Below are 20,231 nucleotides of genomic sequence, written 5' to 3'. Positions count from 1 at the left end.
TATCCTAACTATGTTTTTTCCCCTTTATATCTTGCTCTTGAATATATACTTGCATATTTAATATTTTCTTTTCTGTTTTCCCCTTCTTCCTTCTCTTTTCCATTTAATAGTGCATTGTCTGTGTTCTGTATCTTCTCACTTTCTTTTCTAGCTTCCTTTCTCTAGCCAATCATAAAATCTTCCCCATGTCTTGAAGTACACAGATTCCTCTTTATCCTTATTTTCAGTGTCAACCTATTCATTTCTTTCAGGGGCATTTTCCTAACATCTAAATGTGAGGGTCTCCAAACATGGCTACTTTAAGACATGTGGACTTCAACTCCCAGAATTCCTCATGGCTGGCTGAGGAATTATGGGACTTGAAGTCCACAAGTCTTAAAGTTGCCAAGTTTGGAGACCCCTGATCTAGAGTTTGGAGGACACCAAACAGCTGTAGATATGATGATCCATCTTTTTTTTGGGGGGGGGGGACTAGGTTTGTTGCTCTTCTCTTCCTCCTCCTCTTCGTTCTTTCAGGTGTCTGTGGTGAAAAGTGAAGAAACCAAGATGCGCCAAGAAGACCTCAGCCGGCTCTTGTATGAGATCCAAGTCCTCAGGAACCAGCAGGAGATGATGGAGTGTCAAGTTCAGGATGTGAAACAGTAAGTCCACCTCCTGGCCTTCAAACGTGGCATTTAACTCATGACTTCATGGCATGCAACATCAGCTTGGGACAGGGGTGAAATCCACTTACTGTCAACTTGTAAACGTTTCCATGACTATTATCAAGTTGACAGGGGAAAGGGAGGGAGAATTCCATGCATACCTTCGACCAGAGTCGGATCTCAGATTTCTACAGCAGGCCGTGTGAGGCGAGAAAGTTCACAGCCTGCTGCAGCACCTCGTTGGTGGATATGATTTATGACACAGACTGAGGGGAGGGGAGGCACAGAGGTAAAGTTCAGATACCATTAACTGGAAATCAGATTCGGCTCTGCAGAAGAACATGCCAAAAAGTTGCTCCTAATAAATGACTGCATTTCTTTTGAACTTTGTCTCGAGGCTCATAAATTAATTAGGGCATTTTTTGTAAACTTCACACTTACCTTTGCTACTGGTTCTGTAGCAATGTGAGCACATGTGCCTGCAATGTGAGCAAGGCGCCTCACCTCCGCAGAACATCAAAAATGGGTGTGATAATGTCTGGGTGGGTGGGTGGAGCCTGCTACCGAGCACGCCTGCAAAGGTAAGCAAACAGCGAGGTGGGGGAATCTGCTGTGCAACGAGATTTAAATTAGCTAGAAAGCAGGAAATCCTGTTTTCTTAGCTGATTTAAATCCCATGTCACAGCTGATTGTTGGAAAAACCGGTTCGCCCAAACCAGTAGAATCGGTAGCATTTCACCCCGGCTTGGGGATAGCACCCAGCCTCCACCATGGGCAGCATCTCCAAAGGCCATCAGAAGTGGCCTAAGTGGAGATTGCTGCACATCAAATAGAACCAAAACTGGAACTATTTCTATTAGGAATAATAAAGGGGATGTCAGGCGTCCCTCCATCAATAACCAAGAAAGCAAACTCCCAACTCCATTGTTCGTGGAATTAAAATACTTTTACTGGTTATGAAAAGATAGCAGCAAAAGTAAAGCAAGATCTGAGCCAGGAAGGCGCGAACAAATACATATCAAATGATAACCCAGCCCCCTCCCTCAAACGACCCCACCCCAGTGTCCAATCTGCAACTCCCTTAGGTGTCATATGGGTTGCATCTCCAAAAGGCATCATCATGTTGGCATGCAGGATGGTTGGCTTTGACCAGGCCCAAACACCAGCCACCAGCATGCGCAGAAGATGGTGAGAAGAAAACTCCCTTTTCCATATACCCTCCTGTGCCATTTATTCCCATCCCAAACACCATGCCCCCACCCTCCCCGTTTCTATGGCAGCCGATAGCAAGTAAGCGAAGCAGAGGCTGGCGGGGGAATTATGAGAAAAGTATCAAATACCTAATTCTACACATAATTACGGCAGAAAGAATCTCATATGCACAGAATTGGAAAAATAAACACATACCAACGGAAGAAAATGTAATTAAAAAAATATTGGAATGCGCTGAAATGGATAGGCTGACAAAAGAGCTAAAGGACAAAGAGGAATCTGAACATTACTCAGTATGGGCCTTATGGTATAATTGGCTAGAGGAAAGAGGCGGGGGATGGGAAAGCAATAAAGAGAAGAAGAAAGATCAAGAAACTACAAAACAAATACAAAACCAGAGAATGAATAAGAGGTGGAAGTGCAAAATAAACTGTAGACAAAAATAGCATGAAATAAGAGACATAAGAGGATTACATGTATATAAAGGATGTTATATATGGAACTAATAGAAAAGATATATGAAACAAGATAGATAGATAGATAGATAGATAGATAGATAGATAGATAGATAGATGATAGATAGATAGATAGATAGATAGATAGATAGATAGATAGATAGATAGATAGAGAGTGTTATATAAGATTTACATGTACAGACAAAGGAAACACAATGGGTATGTAAAAGATGTAAAATGTGTTGCAAAGTTAATGTGATTGTATAAACAAAATTTTAAAAAAACACCCTAAAAAAAAGAAAAAACAAGTGGCCTAAATAGAAGTTCGTTGCAGGGCTGACAATGGAGACTTGAGTTTTTGGTACTTGGTGTCAGGAAGAGCTAGCCAGGCTTGATAATTTTAAGTGTTGAAAATTCATGGCTGAGGAATTCTGGGAGTTGAAGTCCACAAGTATTAAAGTTTGGAGACTCCTGCAGTCTCCAACCACCTCTCCAAATCGGCTGTACAGGCAGTCCTTGGCTGAGCCCAAAATTTCTATGGCTAAGTGAAACATTTGTTAAGTGAGATTTGCCCCATTTTACCGACCTTCCTTGCCACAGTTGTTCAGTGAATCATTGCAGTTGATAAATTAGTAGCACAGTTGTTAAGTGAATCTGGCTTTCCCCATTGATTTTGCTTGTCAGAAGGTCACAAAAGTATAAACCAGTTGGCAAGCATCTGAATTTTGCTGCAAAGGTCGTAAGAGTGAAAAATGATCATGTCACTTTTTCAGTGCTGCTGTAATTTTGAATGGTCACTAAATGAACTGTTGTAAGTTGAGGACTACCTGTATTTGTATACAATCTTTTTCATAGTTAAAATTAAGTAAATAATACCTGACAATAACTGAACCATGTCTATCTAGCCACTGAATTGTGCATGGCTGCCACAAGTTATCATGTATTTCAGCCTGCACTACTAAGGAAGTCTTATAAGAGCCGAGGTGGTGCAGTGGTTAGAGTGCAGGACTGCAGGCTACTTCAGCTGACTGCTAGCTGCAGATCAGCAGTTCAAATCTCACTGGCTCAAGGTTGACTCAGCCTCCCATCCTTCTGAGGTGGGTAAAATGAGGACCCAGATTGTTGGGGGAAAGAGGCTGATTCTTAGAGAGGATTGTAAAGCACTGTGAAACGGTATAGAAGTCTAAGTGCTATTGCTATTTTCCTTCCTTCCTTCCTTCCTTCCTTCCTTCCCACAATGATTAGAATGCAGTATTGCAGGTTGACTCTGCCCACTGCCAATAGTTCAAATTCCACCAGGCTCAAGGTTGACCTCAGCCTTCCGTCCTTCCGAAGTGAATAAAACAAGGACCCAGGTTATTGGGGGCAAGAGGCTGACTCTGTAAACCATTAGAGAAGGCTGTAAAGCACTGTGAAGCGCTATAGAAGTGCTCTTGCCCATCCATACATCCATCCATTGGTCCATCCACCCGTGATGAGCAGTGGGTAGAATGAAGTATTGCAGGCTAACTCTGCCCACTGCCAGCAGTTCGATCCTGACCGGCTCAAGGTTGACTCAGCCTTCCATCCTTCCAAAGGTGGGTAAAATGAGGACCCAGATTGTTGGGGGCCAATAGGCTGGCCCTGTAATCCACTTAGAGGGGGCTGTAAAGCACTGTGAAGTGGTATATAAGTCTAAGGGCTATTGCTATTGCTTATCCAATCCTTATTCTGTCAGCCAGGAATGATAGCAGTTGAACTGAACTTGTCTAAGCCCTCAGGTTGAGCATAGTTGCATAGAAATATACAAACCTCTAAATTAATGATAACTAACCTTTTTGGCATTGAAACTGAACCGTGTGAACACACGCACACGGGAGAGACATAACCCGGAAGAGCAGCTGGCAACGGCATGCCTGCCCAAAGAGAGGGCTTTGTGTGCCACCTCTGGCTCTAGATGGTCTTGAGGAGCCCCAGTCAACTGTGTGTTAGAGCGATTACTCTTCTATTTTCAGGCAGAATGAAGTTCTGTGGAAGGAAGTTCTTTGTCTCCGGCAAAATCACTTGCAGCATCAGAAAGTGATCAACAAGGTAATAAGGGGATTGAGACAGATGGAGCACCCTTGAGACAGATTTTCAACCTCTGGTGGGCTTCCGTTTGGGATTGCTTAACCATGCTTTCTTTGAGTAGATGTACGAGAAGAGAAGGCAGGGCGGTGGGAGGGGAGTTAAGCATGTCATCAGCTTAGAATCATTACATTCCCACAAGTGGTTCAAGTCCAGCCCCTCTTGAATTACATTGGCTCTTAACCTGGTGCCAATTTGAATTCTATGGCATAGTGCAATTAATATTGCAATATCAGGGATTTTCAATTCAATTGTATAGAATGTGAAGGATGCGTGGTTTTTTTTTAAAGGTACACTGTACACTGAAAATGACATTTAATTTCACTGTACAAGGTGTAATGATAAAGTAAACTAACTAATTTAGAACTTTAAAGCCCTTTAAACATGTTTAAAGCCCTCCTGATAAGTTGAGCCAGTTGTTTTCAGAAAACATTTTTCCCAGCCTTTGTGAGGGGCAGCTCATCCCTTGCCAAAATGCCATCTTGATATGATCTGATAGGCTTATGATAAAAGAGAGGGGTTTTCCCTCCAAACACTGAGATAGGGTAAAGATGGGGTGGTGCATCATTTTGCATGTTGCATCAAATGCGTTTGATGATGGAGTCAGATTTTTCTGCATTTGTTTTTCTTTGCTATTTCTTTTTTGCACAGTTTTGTTTTTATAATCTGGGCTGTGAGCTGCCTGTGGCTCTGATTTTAAAAGGGGCAACTCTACTAGTATTATAAATAAATGTGTGTCTGCCTTGGTGCAAACGTCAACTCTTTGGAAGTCTTAATGTTCACTTGCAGAATTTAGCTTAAACCAAAAGTATCTCAGCCCCTCTCATCTATCCACACAGGCTTGTCTATGGGATAAACCAGGCTTTTCAATTCATGCTGGCTGGGATTTCCAGGTGTTTCCAGGTGTATCCCGGAGGTGTGGGTGCACCATCGCTGAAGGTGCTTCCCCCCCAAAAAAAGACAACTGGACTTTCTTGTTTTTTTTTCCTTTGGAAATATTTCGCTTCTCATCCAAGAAGCTTCTTCAGTTCTTCAGCTTAGAACTGAAGAAGCTTCTTGGATGTGAAGCGAAACGTTTTCAAGGGGAAAAAATTAAGAAAATCCAGTTGCCTTTTGAAAAAAAAAAGACCACTTTTGGGTCAACCTGGGGGATTGCGAATCTCTGTAGATGCTATCTCTGGAGGTTTCCAAGAATATACTGGACAACCGGTTGACTAGGATGGTATAAGGCTCCTGCCTTGGGCAGTGGGTTGGACTAGAAGACCTCCAAAGTCCCTTCTATCCCTAAGGTAAAGATTCCCCTCGCACATATGTGCTAGTCGTTCCCGACTCGGTGCTCATCTCCGTTTCAAAGCCGAAGAGACAGCGCTGTCCAAAGGCGTCTCCGTGGTCATGTGGCCGGCCATTCTGCTCATTCCATTACGCAGCGCTAGTGATTCGAACCGCCGGCCTGCTGATCTTTCTGATCTTAGCCACTGAAAATCTATGAAATCCTGGGAAATACAGTTTGGGCAAAACAGGTGCCATCTTAGGTGGCTATTCGAAGGTTGTCCCTGCAAGCAGAAAGGGGGGGGGACCCCAGGGGATTCACCGAGAGAGGCTGCCTTATTGTCTGCTGACTGAATATTTTCCCCAACAGCTGATTCAATTTCTGTTTGGCCAGCTCCAGTCCAGTCCCAGCAGCCCTGGGATCAAGAGAAAAAGGTGAGTAGCCTCATGTGATGCCTACGTGGTCAAGGAACTCTTGTGGGGAGGGGGGGCTTCTCTTCCCTTGCAAAGTGTGGAGCTGTTTCAAAGGGCAGAACTGGTCATGGGACTTGGGCACCCTGGTGACCAGGATCTGAACAGGGGTGGAATTGATGAGTCAGAGCTGCTGATTCAGGAACCTTGGACATCCACCCAGTCAGCTGCTGCGGCCTTTGTTTGGAAGCCTGCTGGGCTGAGGGACAGGAGACCAATGCCGAAGGGTTGCAGGCAAGCTGCTTCCCAAAACCCACCCCATCCCACTCCTAGCTCAGGGGGGGGGGGTGAGGGAGATCTACCTGCATTGGATTGAAATGAGGTCACTTTCAGGGGCTTTCCTTTGGGTCCATCTCAGTCATGGGATGCTCTGGTATAGCCAAAGGGGGGGGGTTGGGGAACATGGAGTCTGTGGAAGCAATTTATCCATCCTTCTCTAACCATTGTTGAAGGAAAAGAGATTGGATGAGATTGGATGAGCACTCAACCTTGTTGTAAGTGGAAGAAGAATCCCCCCCCCCCAACTTGGCAACTTTAAGATGAGTTGACTTCCACCCTCAGAATTCCCCATCCAGCATGTTTTAAGGTGTGCGCTTCACTTCCCAGAATTCCCCAGGTAGCATGTTTTAAGGTAGGGACTCCAGTTCCCAGAGTTCCCCAGCTAGCATGTTTTAAGGTATGGACTTCACTTCCCAGAATTCCCCAGTTAGCATGTTTTAAGGTAGGGACTTCAATTCCCAGATTTCCCCAGCCAGCAAATCCATTCATACCTAGGCTATGTACATACAGTCTGTAAACCTCATTCATAGATTTACAAATAGGATTAAGTCTTCCATTTACTGAATAAACAAAAGAACAAGAACATAGATTTATGGTGTTAAAAAGGCACCAGGCTAAAAACCAGGAGACAGTGAGTTCTATTTGTATTTGTTTATTATTTATAGGCCGCCCTTTTCCCTAAGGGGACTCAGGGCAGCTTACAATTTATGGGGAGGGGAATACAAGACAAGACATAAGACATTACATAAGTAAAAATAGAACGCAACATTCATTCATCATTCGGGTGGGGACGGATTAAAATCTTTATCCCCAGGCCTGACGGGATAGCCAGGTCTTGAGGGCTGTGCGGAAGGTCTGGACGGTGGTGAGGGTGCGAATCTCCACGGGGAGATCGTTCCAAAGGGTCGGAGCTACTACTGAAAAGGCTCTCCTCCGCGTAGTTGCCAGTCGACACTGACTGGCAGATGGAACCCATTCTAGACCCATTTTATGTACAAAGCCGGATGGGTGACCTTGGGCCAGTTTCTGTCCTTCAGCCATAAGAAACAAACAAGGGCAAACCTCTTTCACAAACTTGCCAAATCCAGATGATCCCTGGGAGTCAAGACTAACTTGAAGGCACCATAAATAAATGAAATAATCTCTCTATATATATGTCTATACAAATGGCTGTGGCTGTGTGTGTGTGTGTGGCTTTGTGTGTGTCTGTGTGTTCCATTATAACTCTGGAATGCCTCGAGCAATTTCAACCAAACTTGGTATACAGATATCTTACTCTCTGGAAAAAAATTACTGTGGGGGTAAGACCCCCCCCCATACCCCTTGTGTGTGTGTGTGTGTGTGTGTTCTGTTAAGATACAGCCTGTTGGGCCTTAAAATGGCTTCTACCGTACTGCTGTAAAATGGCCTCTACTGTACAGCGCAGTGGCGTTGCCATGGTAATGGCTTCACAGTACTCCACAAGGGGGCTCCCTCTGGTAAGGGGGAAACATTAAAAATTACGTTTGGTCCGGACATTTCCCTCCCTATAAATAAATACTTGAGCAACGCCGAGTGATCAGCTAGTCTGTGATAAATCTGTGCGAGCCAGACATCCCAATGTGGGGGTTTAAACTGCTTTGCTTCCTTATCTGCCCATTAGGCCTCTCATGCTGGATGATGGGAGCTCTGCCCCACAGGTGGCCAAATTCAGAAGGCCTCTGCCCGTGGATCCCTTTCACGAGCCTTGCTACATTCAGTCTGTAAGTTTGGGGTCGCGATGCCTCCAGTCTTTGGTTTCTAAGCTGCTCTTGTTTTGCCTGGCAACTGATTTGGGAGGTCAATCAGCTCTTGGTTGGCTTGCGGCCGGGGATTTGAGGAGAGGCTTCTTGGTTTGAAGCAAAATCGTTTGTGGGATTGTAATGGTCTACGAGAATGACCCCGGGAGGTGGAGGGAGATGTGTGTGGAATATGCCTCAGCCCACAGAAGGAAGGAGGGTGTAGGAAGCGTTTGCGAAGAGACTCTTCCTAATTTTCCAGAAAGTAAACGGAAAGAGTGGAGAAGTGCTTTCAGTTCCAATAGAAGAGAATGTGCATAGCTCAGGGTTGACCTGAGGAATCCTTCGGGCTCTCTCTGAGCTTGGTGGTTTTCTTGCAGACATTTCATGACCCAGCTAGGTAACATCATCAGTGCTAGAAAGGAGTGAGGCTTGCTCTCTGGTTACATACAGTAGCCTGCCTGTCGGTGTTGATGGGAGTGTTGTTTTTGTCTTGGTAGTTCCTTGATGAGGCTGTTGTTTACTGTTTGATTGTTTATCTGTAAGGCTGTGAGCAACCTTCATGAAGGAACTACCAAGAAGAAAACAACGATAGATAGATATCATAGATAGATGATAGATGATAACAGATGATAGATAGATAGATAAATGATGATAGATAGATAGATAGATGATAATAGATGAAAGATAGATATCATAGATAGGTAGATGAGAGATCATAATAGATAATAGATAGATAGATAACGTAGACAGATGATAGATGATAATAGATGATAGACAGATAATGGATGATAGATAGATAACAGATGATAGATGGTAATAGATGATTGATAGATGATAGATAGATAGATAGATAGATAGATAGATAGATAGATAGATAGATAGATATCGTAGATAGATAATAATAGATGATAGGTAGATAATAGATGATTTATAGATAATGAGAGATATATCATAGATGATGATATAGATAGATAGATAGATAGATAGATAGATAGATAGATAGATAGATAGATAGATAATTAATGATAGATATATATCGTAGATAGATGATAATAGATGATAGGTAGATATTGGATGATCGATAGATAATGATATATCATAGATGATGATATAGATGGATAGTTAAGTAATGATAGATATCATAGATAGAAGATAATAGATGATAGGTAGATAATAGATGATATATAATGATAGATATATATCATAGATAGATGATGATAGTTGATAGAGATAGATAGATAGAGATAGATACAATACAATACAATAGCAGGGTTGGAAGGGACCTTGGAGGTCTTCTAGTCCAACCCCCTGCCTAGGCAGGAAACCCTATACCATTTCAGACAAATGGCTATCCAACATCTTCTTAAAGACTTCCAGTGTTGGGGCATTCACAACTTCTGGAGGCAAGTTGTTCCACTGATTAATTGTTCTAACTATCAGTAAATTTCTCCTCAGTTCTACATTGCTTCTCACCTTGATTAGTTTCCACCCATTGCTTCTTGCCCTGCCCTCAGGTACCCTCAGATAGATAGAGATAGATAGATAATGATTGATAGATAGATATCATTGATAGATGATGATAGGTGATATAGATAGGGAGAGATAGAGATAGATAGATAGATAGATAGATAGATAGATAGATAGATAGATAGATGATAGGTAGGTAGGTAGGTAGGTAGGGAGGGAGGGAGGGAGGGAGGGAGATAGCATGTCTGTATGTGTGTTATGTATGTTTACTTTTGAGAGCAGGCAACAGAATTTCATTTTTATTGTGTGCCAGTGTACCCACATTAAAAAATGACAACAAAACTTATTTTAACTCTTTCAAAGAGGTTATAAAATTGTCAGTCACGTGAATGACCCATTTTACGATTGTCACGACCTATGACCATAATGGGCAGACTCCATTATGGTCATAAGTCAAGGATTACCTATATTCCTCTGGAGCTTATCAGAATAACAAAAGCTATATCCCCCCCCCCTCTTTGCTGTTTCTAGCCATCCGCAGAGCCTGCCTCATGTTTAAACAGCCCTGTCCCAAGAGGGACCATCATTTCTGATGTTCCCGAAGCCACCCAGCCTACTTCAGTGGCTTTACAGCTGCCTCCTGACAGTGAGAGGTAAATAATTAAATGAAAATAGTGGGGAAATGAGGGGGGGGGGAATAAAAGAAATGTTAGGGGGGGGGGGAGAAAAAACATGAACTTCCAATTCTTTTTAGCCCAGGAAACTAACTTTTTACTTTTACATACTAATATTTATTATCCATGTCTGTAACAACAAACTTATCAGCACGACCCAAAGTCACAGTTTCATTTGTTGCCACCCGGAGCACAAAATCCAGAAGTGATTTCCAAATAGAAATTAAGTTGGTGTTGTGGCCTGCCAGCAGCCAGCAGAGCTGGCAGCAGATTCGGACAGTGAGGAGGTTGGGGAGGAACATGGGCCAGTCCTGGAGTCTGGGGAAGGCTCTGATGAGGGCTCTGTGTTGGAGGCAGAGAGGGGGCCAGAACCTTATGCCAGTTATCAGCTGCCTTGAGAGTCAGACATCAGTGAGGCAGACAAAGAGCTGGAGCCTGTTCCCAGTGTGCGCATGCGCAGAGTTGCCAGGAGAAGGAAACAGCTAAAGAACAGGGGTTGACTTGGGAGTGAGGCCACAAGTGGATGATGAATCCCCCCCCCCCCCCACAAGAGGAAATAAAAGAGGAGTGAAAGAGGAATGGAGTTTGTCACTGATCTCCGACTCCGAAGGCAGCTGATAACCAACAGTTATGGCCCTGGCCCTCTCCTCTGCCTCTGATGGAGAGCCCTCCTCAGAGCCTTCCCCAGCCTTCAGGTCTGGCCCATGTTCCTCCCCAACCTCCTCACTGGCCGAGTTTGCTGCCAACCCCGCTGGCCACTGGTGGGCCACAACAGGAGCAAAGAAAGGCAGAACATGGAGAGGACTTATTTCTCGTTCTAGGGAAACCAATCTGTTGCTGATCAAGGAAGAAGCCACTGGTCCGGACAGGAAAGCTGCATTCTCCAGTCCTGCTGTCCCCTTGGTTGGATACAACCCCTGTCCGGAGCCCCCCGTGCTGCCCATTACCGTGGTCCAATCGGTCTTAGATGGGAGGACAAGGTGCGATGATTTGCAGCCCGTGTGTTTGCAGCCCCAGGAAAGACAATCATTTTTGGACAGGTGAGGCACAGGTGTCTGTACCCAGCGTTGTTGAAGATCAATGCTGCTTCCTTAGGCTGCAGCAGGCGTGGGTTCCTACTGGATTGGACCGGTTTGGCTGAACTGGTAGTGGTTTGGTGGCCTGGGCCGCTGGAACCAGCAGCAAAATTTTTGCGTGCACCGAACTGGCAGTAATGCTTGCATGCACCGAACTGGCAGTAATGCTGGGAGCAACCTACCCCTGGGCTACAGTTCTGACAACCCCCTAAACCCTTGTGTTCTTTGGTCCTGCCGGTTGGGACTTATGGAATGGAGTCCAGAACAAGAAACATGGATCGCAGGTAGTCCTCAACGTCCAACGGTAACGGAGTCTGCTTATGACACAGCCGTATGCTGTAAGAGTCGTAATGTGGGTCGGTGACATGACTATTTTTTTTAACAACCTGTTTTGCAGTGGTTGTTAAGACAGTCATTATGCTAAAGTGAATCTGCTGTTGTTAAGCCAGTTGTTTACTATGGGTGTGATTTTGCCGAAACTGGGAGTGAATCTGGGACACTGCAAAAACCCATAAATGTATTTGGTGATGTTTGGTCACATGATTACAAAAGGGAGCCCAAAGCAGTGGTAAAATTGAATATTTTTTTTACTACCGGTCCTGTGGACGTGGCTTGGTGGGCATAGCAGGGGAAGGATACTGCACAATCTCCATTCCCACCCCACTCCTGAGGCCAGCCACGGGTGGAATTTGTCGGTTCTCCGAACTACTCAAAAGTTTCTGCTACTGGTTCTCTGAAATACTCAACATTTCCACTAGCGGTTCTCCAGAACTTGTCAGAACCTGCTGGATTTCACCCCTGCCCTGAACCCTAAGAATTTCAAATCTGGGTCATAAGTCCCCCTTTTCTGACCAGTTGTAACTTTGAATAGTTGCCATAACCTGAAGGCTGCCTGCAGAACTTTGGGATTGCCCTCTGTATACTTTTATATGAGATGACCTCAAAATCCTGTCTTTTTTTGTGTTTCTTCAGAACAGTCATTCCTGATCTCTGGGACGGGGCTGATCTGAATTTGGAAGGCTTTCAGATCTTTCTAAGAAATCCACAGTACAGTCTGGAAACTAACAGATCTTTGGAGGTAAATTTCCTACACTCGCTGGAGGAATTATGGGAGTTGAAGTCCCACATAACTTAAAACTGTCAAGTTTGGAAAACATCAGGTTAGAGACATCCAGGAGAGGGTTTAAAAAAAAACCATGGATGTCCTATCTGTGTGATTAAAGGTAGTCCTTGACTTATGGCCACAATTCAGCCCGGACATTCTGTCATTAAGTGAGATATTTCTTAAGTTTGCCCCCTGTTACGACCTACCTTGCCACAGTTGTTAAGTGAATCACTGCAAGTTGATAAGTTAGCAACCTGATTCCTAAGGGAATCCGGCTTCCCCATTGCCTTTGCTTGTTAGAAGGTTGCAAAAGATGACCACCTGACCTTGGGACACAGCAACGGTCATAAGTATGAACAAGTGCCAAGCATCTGAATTTTGATCACCATGGAAATGCTTCAAAGGTCGTAACTGTGTGCTGTGGTCCTTTTAGGGCCTAAAACATTGAAAAATATGTCTAGCAAATGTGGGAAATGTAACCAAAAAACAAATTAAGAAGGGGATTTTTATGATAGTAGGTTACTTTTCATCTTAAGAATAGATAAAATAATGAATATGGCTGTAAATTTAATTGTTACTGTACAAAATATTTGTACCCAGATGACACCCTTGTTTATGGTATGTTTGTATTAAATAAAGTAAAAAAAACCACTTAAAAAAAAGAAAAGTTTGTGCATGTAAAAAGAATGGAGAAAGGATCCAAATAAAAACATTTTGCTCCTTGCTGTGCATTTGACCCCAAAGCAAACTGAGTACCTTTTTCTTTCTTTCTTTCTTTCTTTCTTTATTTCTTTATTTCTTTCTTTCTTTCTTTCTTTCTTTCTTTCTTTCTCTCTCTCTCTCTCTCTCTCTCTCTCTCTCTCTCTCTCTCTCTCTCTCTCTCTCTTTCTTTCTTTCTATTAGGCCTTCAATCCCATGATCCCGACAAGTGAGTGGACTTTAAATGACGTGGAAGCCGATTTGCCTGGGGTAAGAGGCGGACCTGCAGAAGGGGAGACGTACACAGATGTGGTATCGCATCCACAGAGAGATAGCCTCAAGGTCACACAAAGCTTTAGTACTGCTTTAATATTGCACTGGTGAGGCCACACTTGGAATAGTGCACCCAGTTCTGGCCACCACAATATATAAAAAAAGATGTTGAGACTCTAGAAAGAGGGCAGAGAAGAGCAACCAAGAGGATTAGGAATCAGGAGGCTAAACTGTATGATGAACAATTGAGGGAATTAGCTATGCCTATCATGGAGGGAAGGATTAAGGGTGACATGATAGCTGTCACCGAGATTATTCTTAGTCGATTATTCTCCAAATCACCAGAATGTAGGACAAGGAGTAATGGATGGAAGATTATCAAAGAGGTCGTAACTGTGTGCTGTGGTCCTTTTAGGGCCTAAAACTATCTAGAACTAAGGAGAAATTTATTGAAAATGAGAACAATTAATCAGTGTAATGGCTTGCTTCCAGAAGTTGTGGATGCTCCATTACTGGGGGCTTTTAAGAAGAGATTGGACAACATTTGTCTGAAATGGTATAGGATCTCCTGCTTCAGCAGTGGGTTGGACTAGAAGACCTCTAAGGTCCCTTCCATCTTTGTTTTCTGATTCCAATCTGTTCTCCAAAGCTTCGCAACAGGAATCTTTTCCCAGCCAAGACTTCTGCCTGAAGAACATGTATTCAGTAGGGCCACCTTCCCAAAAACTTTGGTAAAGTATGGGTAAGAACAACTGATCAAAATCTATTCTATGATTGCACAAGTATGAATAATCAACTTTCTCAAGAAAGGTCAATGTCATTTCTTTAATAAAATGTTTGATAGGTGGACACAGGTAGAATGGTATGGGCCAGGTCTCCTGCTTGACTAGAAAGCCTCCAACCTATCATTTAACTAGTGGGACATTGCTATGATCTGCATCACTTCCAAGTGAATTTTCCATCGTGTGCAATCAGATTTCTTTAACTTTAATATTTATCTGGGCATATACGCTTTGGATAGTGAAATGGGCAGCATATAATTTTAATAAATAAAATAAACTTGCACCTTTCTGAAGTGCATAAGCAGTGAAGTCTTTGGACTGTGGCCATCAGACATCTAGGGGGCGGTACTCATCTCTGTTTCAAAGCCGAAGAGCCAGCGCTGTCCGAAGACGTCTCCATGGTCATGTGGCCAGCATGATTAAAAGCCCAAGGCACACAGAACGCTTTTACCTTCCCACCAAAGGTGGTCCCTATTTTTCTATTTGCATTTTTATGTGCTTTCAAACTGCTCGGTTGGCAGAAGCTGGGACAAGTAATGGGAGCTCATTCCGTTACACGGCGCTAGGGATTCGAACCCCCGAACTGCTGACCTTTCCGATGGACAAGCTCAGCGTCTTAGCCCCTGAGCAGCCATGTCCCTTTTGTGTGTGTTTACTCTCCCATAAATAGAGTGGAATCATTCGTAACCACTTTTCTTTTGGCCTGCATCTCCATTTATGATTGCATGGTCCAGTTTGCAGGGCTGCCAGTAGGTTATCAAGGTGGCAGGACAGGAAGGAAGGAAGGAAGGCAGGAAGAAAGAACGGATGGAAGCTAATCAAAGAGAGATCCAGCCTAGAACAAAGGAGAAATTTCCCTGACAGTGAGAACAAGTAATGAGAAGAACAGCTTCCCTCTAGAAGTTGTGGAGTCTCCATCACTGGAGGCTGTTAAGAAGAGACTAGACAGCCATTTGTCCAGAATGGTACAGGGTCTCCTGCTTGAGCAGGGGGCTGGACTAGAAGACCTCCAAGGTCCCTTCCCAATCTGTTGTTCTGTTATTCTCGTATTCTGTCCTATTCTGGATCAGCCAGTTTTTAAAAATCATCACTACCTCTCTCTCTTCTTTCCTTGGTCAATTACTCTGCATAGTTTTACCATAGTTTGTGCTGTTGTTATTATTATCATTATTATTATTTGCATTATCTGCAGATGCTCACTGTGGGACAACTGGAGAAGAACACAACTAAGAAGTCCACCTGACCACAAGAGCCTCATCTTCAGTACCTCTTGCCCGGGAGCTGAATATTGACATCTGAGAAACACGGCTTTGTCTGCTGGCTTTGTCTGGGATTCCGGTCACACACACACACACTCTCTCTCTCTCTCTCTCTCTCTCTCTCTCTCTCTCTCTCTCTCTCACTCACACACACTCACACACACACACACACTCACACACACTCACACACTCACTCACTATTACACTTCATAAGGAAAGACTACTCTTCCGAGATAACTCTTGTGCTGCTATTTTGACCAGTTCAGGACACTCTTTTCGAATGGAGAGCTCCATGCGTTCAACTGGTTTCTTTTGGGGGGGATGGGGGAGGCCATGCATTCAACTGGTTTGTTCTGCATACTCTCGCAGTCTCCTCCAACCTGGTGCCCTCCAGATATTTTGGACTACAACTTACTTCATCCACAGCCGGCGTGGTGATTAGCCAACCACGCATTGTGTTATTAGCATATCTGTTTACTTAGGCTGTTCAACAAACATGACCTCACGTAGGAATCAATATCCAATCAAGTGACCCTTTTACTCTTCTGTCCGCTCGGCTCATTGTTTTTGACTTCTCTTGAATTCCCAGTTGATGTTTCGGATTTGGGATTTTGGGCCAGCTCTCAAATTCCTGGAGTTTCTTGAATTAGCTTAAAGATCAAACTTTAAGCTTTAGATGCCAAAATGCTTTGAGGACTATGAAAAATACCTGTGGCTTATTTTTTGATATCTTTCCTTTTGAGGACTAATTGGAAGACAAGAGTATGTGAGATCATGTCATCCCATTGCTCTTTATCAGGGATGAGCAGCTATGGTGACGACTTCAACTCCCAGAATTCCTGTGCGGGCTTAGGAATTGTGGGAGTTGAAGTTCACAGGTCATAAAAGTTGCCATAGCCATCCATCATCTTTTAACGACCTCCTAATCCTTTTGGGGTAGAGTCTGGGCAACTGAATGGAGCTAAGAGTTTACTGGCTGGATGCCCTTCCTGTCTCCAATGCAGAGTTTTGTTCACCGCACCACTCTTTGCCATAGCTGTCCATCCCTGCTCTATATTACTGGCCCTTCAACTACCAGAACCCAATTCAACCAAAGGGGGCAGTGTTGCTGTAGGAGAATTGCTTTCCCCCCCTTTTTCCCCCTTTGGAGCATGTAATGCCCCAAGCAGCCACAGAGGGCAGTATGTGGCACATACAGCAAGAATAGCTTATCCAACAGTCCATTTTGAGTGTGGTCCTTGACTTACGACCACACTTTGGAACATAATTTCCATTGATAGGCTAGGCCAGTGGTAGTCAACCTGGTCCCTACCGCCCACTAGTGGGCGTTCCAGCTTTCATGGTGGGCGGTAGGGGTTTGCTGTAACTCTGCTTTATACATTTTATAAAGTAAAGTTACTTCCCTACTTTATAAATCACCATTACTGTGGAACCAGTGGGCGGTTAGAAAATCTTACTACTAACAGAGATACAAAAGTGGGCGGTAGGTATAAAAAGGTTGACTACCCCTGGGCTAGGTGCTTAAGTGAGTTAGTCCCGATTTTATGATCATTTTTGCCATGGTTGTTAAGTGAATCACTGCAGCTGTTAAGTGAATCGCATGGTCCAGCTTCTCCCATTGACTTTGCTTCTCAGAAACCAGCTGGGAAGGTCATATATCCTGGTATACTGCAATGTCATAAAGATACGCCAATTTGCAAGGGTCCAAATTTTGATTGTGTGGCTGTGGGGATGCTATGATGGTTGTAAGCGCGAGGACCGGTGGCAAGTGACTTTTTCCAGTGCCATTGTAAGGTCATTGAATGAATGAATGGCTGTTAAATTCACAGATTTCCTATAGGTAAGCAGGCAATAACACAATGCATTTAAGACATAACATATACTGCCCCCCAGTGGCCCACATAGGTATAAACCGCTCTGCAGGGAAAATGCTTTTAAACCAAAGGATTGACTTCTCCAGGAATCTTAACCTTAATTTGTTGATAGTTGGCCAATGTCCTTTTTTCATTTTTTCTTTTTCTCTTTTAAAGGGACTTCGTGTGTTCTCTTACAGGAAAAAACAAAGCTTGAAAGAATCCTGTGTTTGTTTCTTTTGTATATTGATAATGATCACCTCACCACCCTGCGTTGCACGGTTTAATTAATTTATTTGTACCACTCCTTTATTATTATTATTATAAATAACTCAAAGCAGAAAACATACCTCCTTCCTCCTTCTATTTTTACCACAATACAATACAATAGCAGAGTTGGAAGGGACCTTGGAGGTCTTCTAGTCCAACCCCTGCCTAGGCAGGAAACCTTATACTGTTTCAGACAAATGGCTATCCAACATCCTCTTAAAGACTTCCAGTGTTGGGGCATTCACAACTTCAGGAGGCAAGCTGTTCCACTGATTAATTGTTTTAACCGTCAGGAAATTTCTCCTCAGTTCTAAGTTGCTTCTCTCCTTGATTAGTTTCCACCCATTGCTTCTTGTCTTGCCCTCAGGTGCTTTGGAGAATAGTTTGATTCCCTCTTCTTTGTGGCAACCCCTGAGATATTGGAAGACTGCTATCATGTCTCCCCTGGTCTTTCTTTTCATTAAACAAGAACAAGAACAATCCCGTGAGGTCGGTTGGGCTGAGAGAGGAGGACTGGCCCAAATACATCCAGCCAGTTTTTCATGCCTATAGTTCAGCAGTGGGACTCACTTACCCCCCTTATTGGTTAGTAAATGTGAGCACGCGTACACGCTCGCTTCACTCAAACATGCTGTGTCTGCGCTCGCTTCACTCACACAAGCTGAAGAAGCTTCATGGATGAAGAAGCTGTAAAAGCTGAAGAAGCTTCCCGGCTGAGAAGTGAAACGTCTTCAAAGATAAACCAGAAAGTCCAATTGCCTCTTGAAAAAGCAACTCTGTATCTCCATAGTCAAAATCTCTTGGTTTCTAGCCTGATGCCTTCCCCATTAGACCAACTGGATCTTATAGATAGGGTTACTGAAGGATGAGCCTATCATTTGATAAATATGGAAGGGGAACACTTTATAGCTTAATAAATAATGAAATAAGCTAGCCACTGGCAAGGTAAGATAACATTGGCATTTAAAATTCCAGGTGAATTTTGCTCAACTGTGTTGGGTCTGTTGTGCTTTAATTTCTCCACAGCCACTTTATGAGCAAAGTCAAAGAAAGTCACATATTTGACTTGATATTAAGAATGACTTAACAGCCCTAGAAAACACATGCAATATATTAAGAATGAACCGTTTTGAGAATTTCCTTTGAATTTACTGTAATGGCTGAATCTGGAGCTTATGACTTTAGCATATCTCCGATTCTTTTGGGTGATGATTGGTGGGTATCAGAAGTCATGAAGTCACAAGTTATACAATATTTTAGCATCTCTTGAAGATGATGGAGCTCTCACCCCAATCTGGTTTCCAAGCACAGTGGGAGGATTCTCTTGTGATTTACAGTGTAATTCTCTCACATTCTGGGGAATATAGACATCTAAATATCCAAAGTTGAGTTCTATGGATTTGGATGGTATCGCTATAAATCCCTCCCAAAATTTCGCTTTTATCTCCTTTTAATCATTTATATTGCTCCACATTTTATTCAGAAATCCCTCCCTCCCTTAATTATGGACCTTCATTCTTCTGCTCCTAAGGAAGGATGTGATTCTGAAAAGCATCAACTGGCATCTCTTTGACTGACAAACTTTAGACATCTATCTGAAAATTTAACTCTTCCCATTCAGTCTGGAACTTCTTCTTCCTCTTTTTATTGCTAAGAAATGCACTACATTAAATTAAACATCACCTCGCTGCAGTAGAAAAGAGATCTTTTTTTTTTTTTGAGGATGAGTGTGAGTGTGAATTCTTTTCATCCTTGGGAATAACCAACCTATTGAATATGTAAGGAAATCCATGTTCATTGCTGATGCAGGAATACGGGGTGTTTGCGCCAATTTCTCTGCTTTCATGTTACAAATCTCTCTGTCCTGGAGTATCTTCCACAAATGTTTAAAAACAGAATTGTAGCTATTAGGTTTATCAGCAGATCCCTTTGCATTTAATTTATAATATCTAATTGATACAATGGTGGAATCCTGCCAGTTTAACAACCGGTTCGGTGATCGTGTGCGCTGTACACATGCACGGTTTTAACAAAACTTACCATCCACATTATTTCTGGGGAATAACACAACTGAGGCGCAGCAATCTGCTCTGCCGTGCAAATCAGCTGAGAGGATATAGGCAGGGAAAGGCGGGTGGGCCCAACTGATCGTCGGAGCTACCCATTTGCCCGAACCGGCTGAATCCCACCCCCGAGTTCATAGTAATGCTAAGCAGTCTTGCAAATGTTTTGATATGTAAAGATGCAAATGCTGGGTTTAAAGACATTGAGTGTGTGCCCTGTTTCCATGTAGGGTGGACAGCCCAAGTCTGGACAGAGCCTCAACTGCTTTCCATCTGCAGGATGATAACACTAGAGAATGAAGGACTCGCTACAGAGGTCTAGACGATCAGGAAGTGCCCACCTTAATTCGGTGTACAGGTGTCTTCTGACCTTTTGTGAAGGATCCCAATAGCTCAGGGGTTACTCTACTTCCCAAGACAGATTGGAAAATTACAGAGTGCAGATTTCAGATAAGGAGGAAAATGCTCTATTTACAAGACACTGCCTCATGATTCTTAGCAAATCTTTTCTTCC

At 43.3% G+C, this 20,231-nt stretch overlaps 1 protein-coding gene across 1 annotated transcript in view; it reads left to right on the top strand.

The window, feature by feature from the left end:
* The window catches only part of HSF4 (heat shock transcription factor 4), a 33,779-nt gene extending 17,593 nt beyond the window's left edge, over positions 1 to 16,186 (top strand). The window contains exons 4-11 of the mRNA XM_032231094.1: positions 517 to 641; positions 4,306 to 4,381; positions 6,057 to 6,121; positions 8,079 to 8,178; positions 10,195 to 10,316; positions 12,386 to 12,491; positions 13,422 to 13,487; positions 16,121 to 16,186. Of these exons, the coding sequence (XP_032086985.1) occupies positions 517 to 641; positions 4,306 to 4,381; positions 6,057 to 6,121; positions 8,079 to 8,178; positions 10,195 to 10,316; positions 12,386 to 12,491; positions 13,422 to 13,487; positions 16,121 to 16,186 (726 nt within the window). The remainder of the gene's footprint in view (positions 1 to 516; positions 642 to 4,305; positions 4,382 to 6,056; positions 6,122 to 8,078; positions 8,179 to 10,194; positions 10,317 to 12,385; positions 12,492 to 13,421; positions 13,488 to 16,120) is intronic.
* The last annotated feature ends 4,045 nt before the right edge of the window (positions 16,187 to 20,231 follow it).

This window comes from Thamnophis elegans, chromosome 14, assembly GCF_009769535.1.
Source record: "Thamnophis elegans isolate rThaEle1 chromosome 14, rThaEle1.pri, whole genome shotgun sequence".
In the NCBI taxonomy this organism is placed as follows: Eukaryota; Metazoa; Chordata; class Lepidosauria; order Squamata; family Colubridae; genus Thamnophis; species Thamnophis elegans.
The sequence above is the reverse complement of the archived record's forward strand: the minus strand, read 5'-3'. Positions and strand labels throughout refer to the sequence as shown.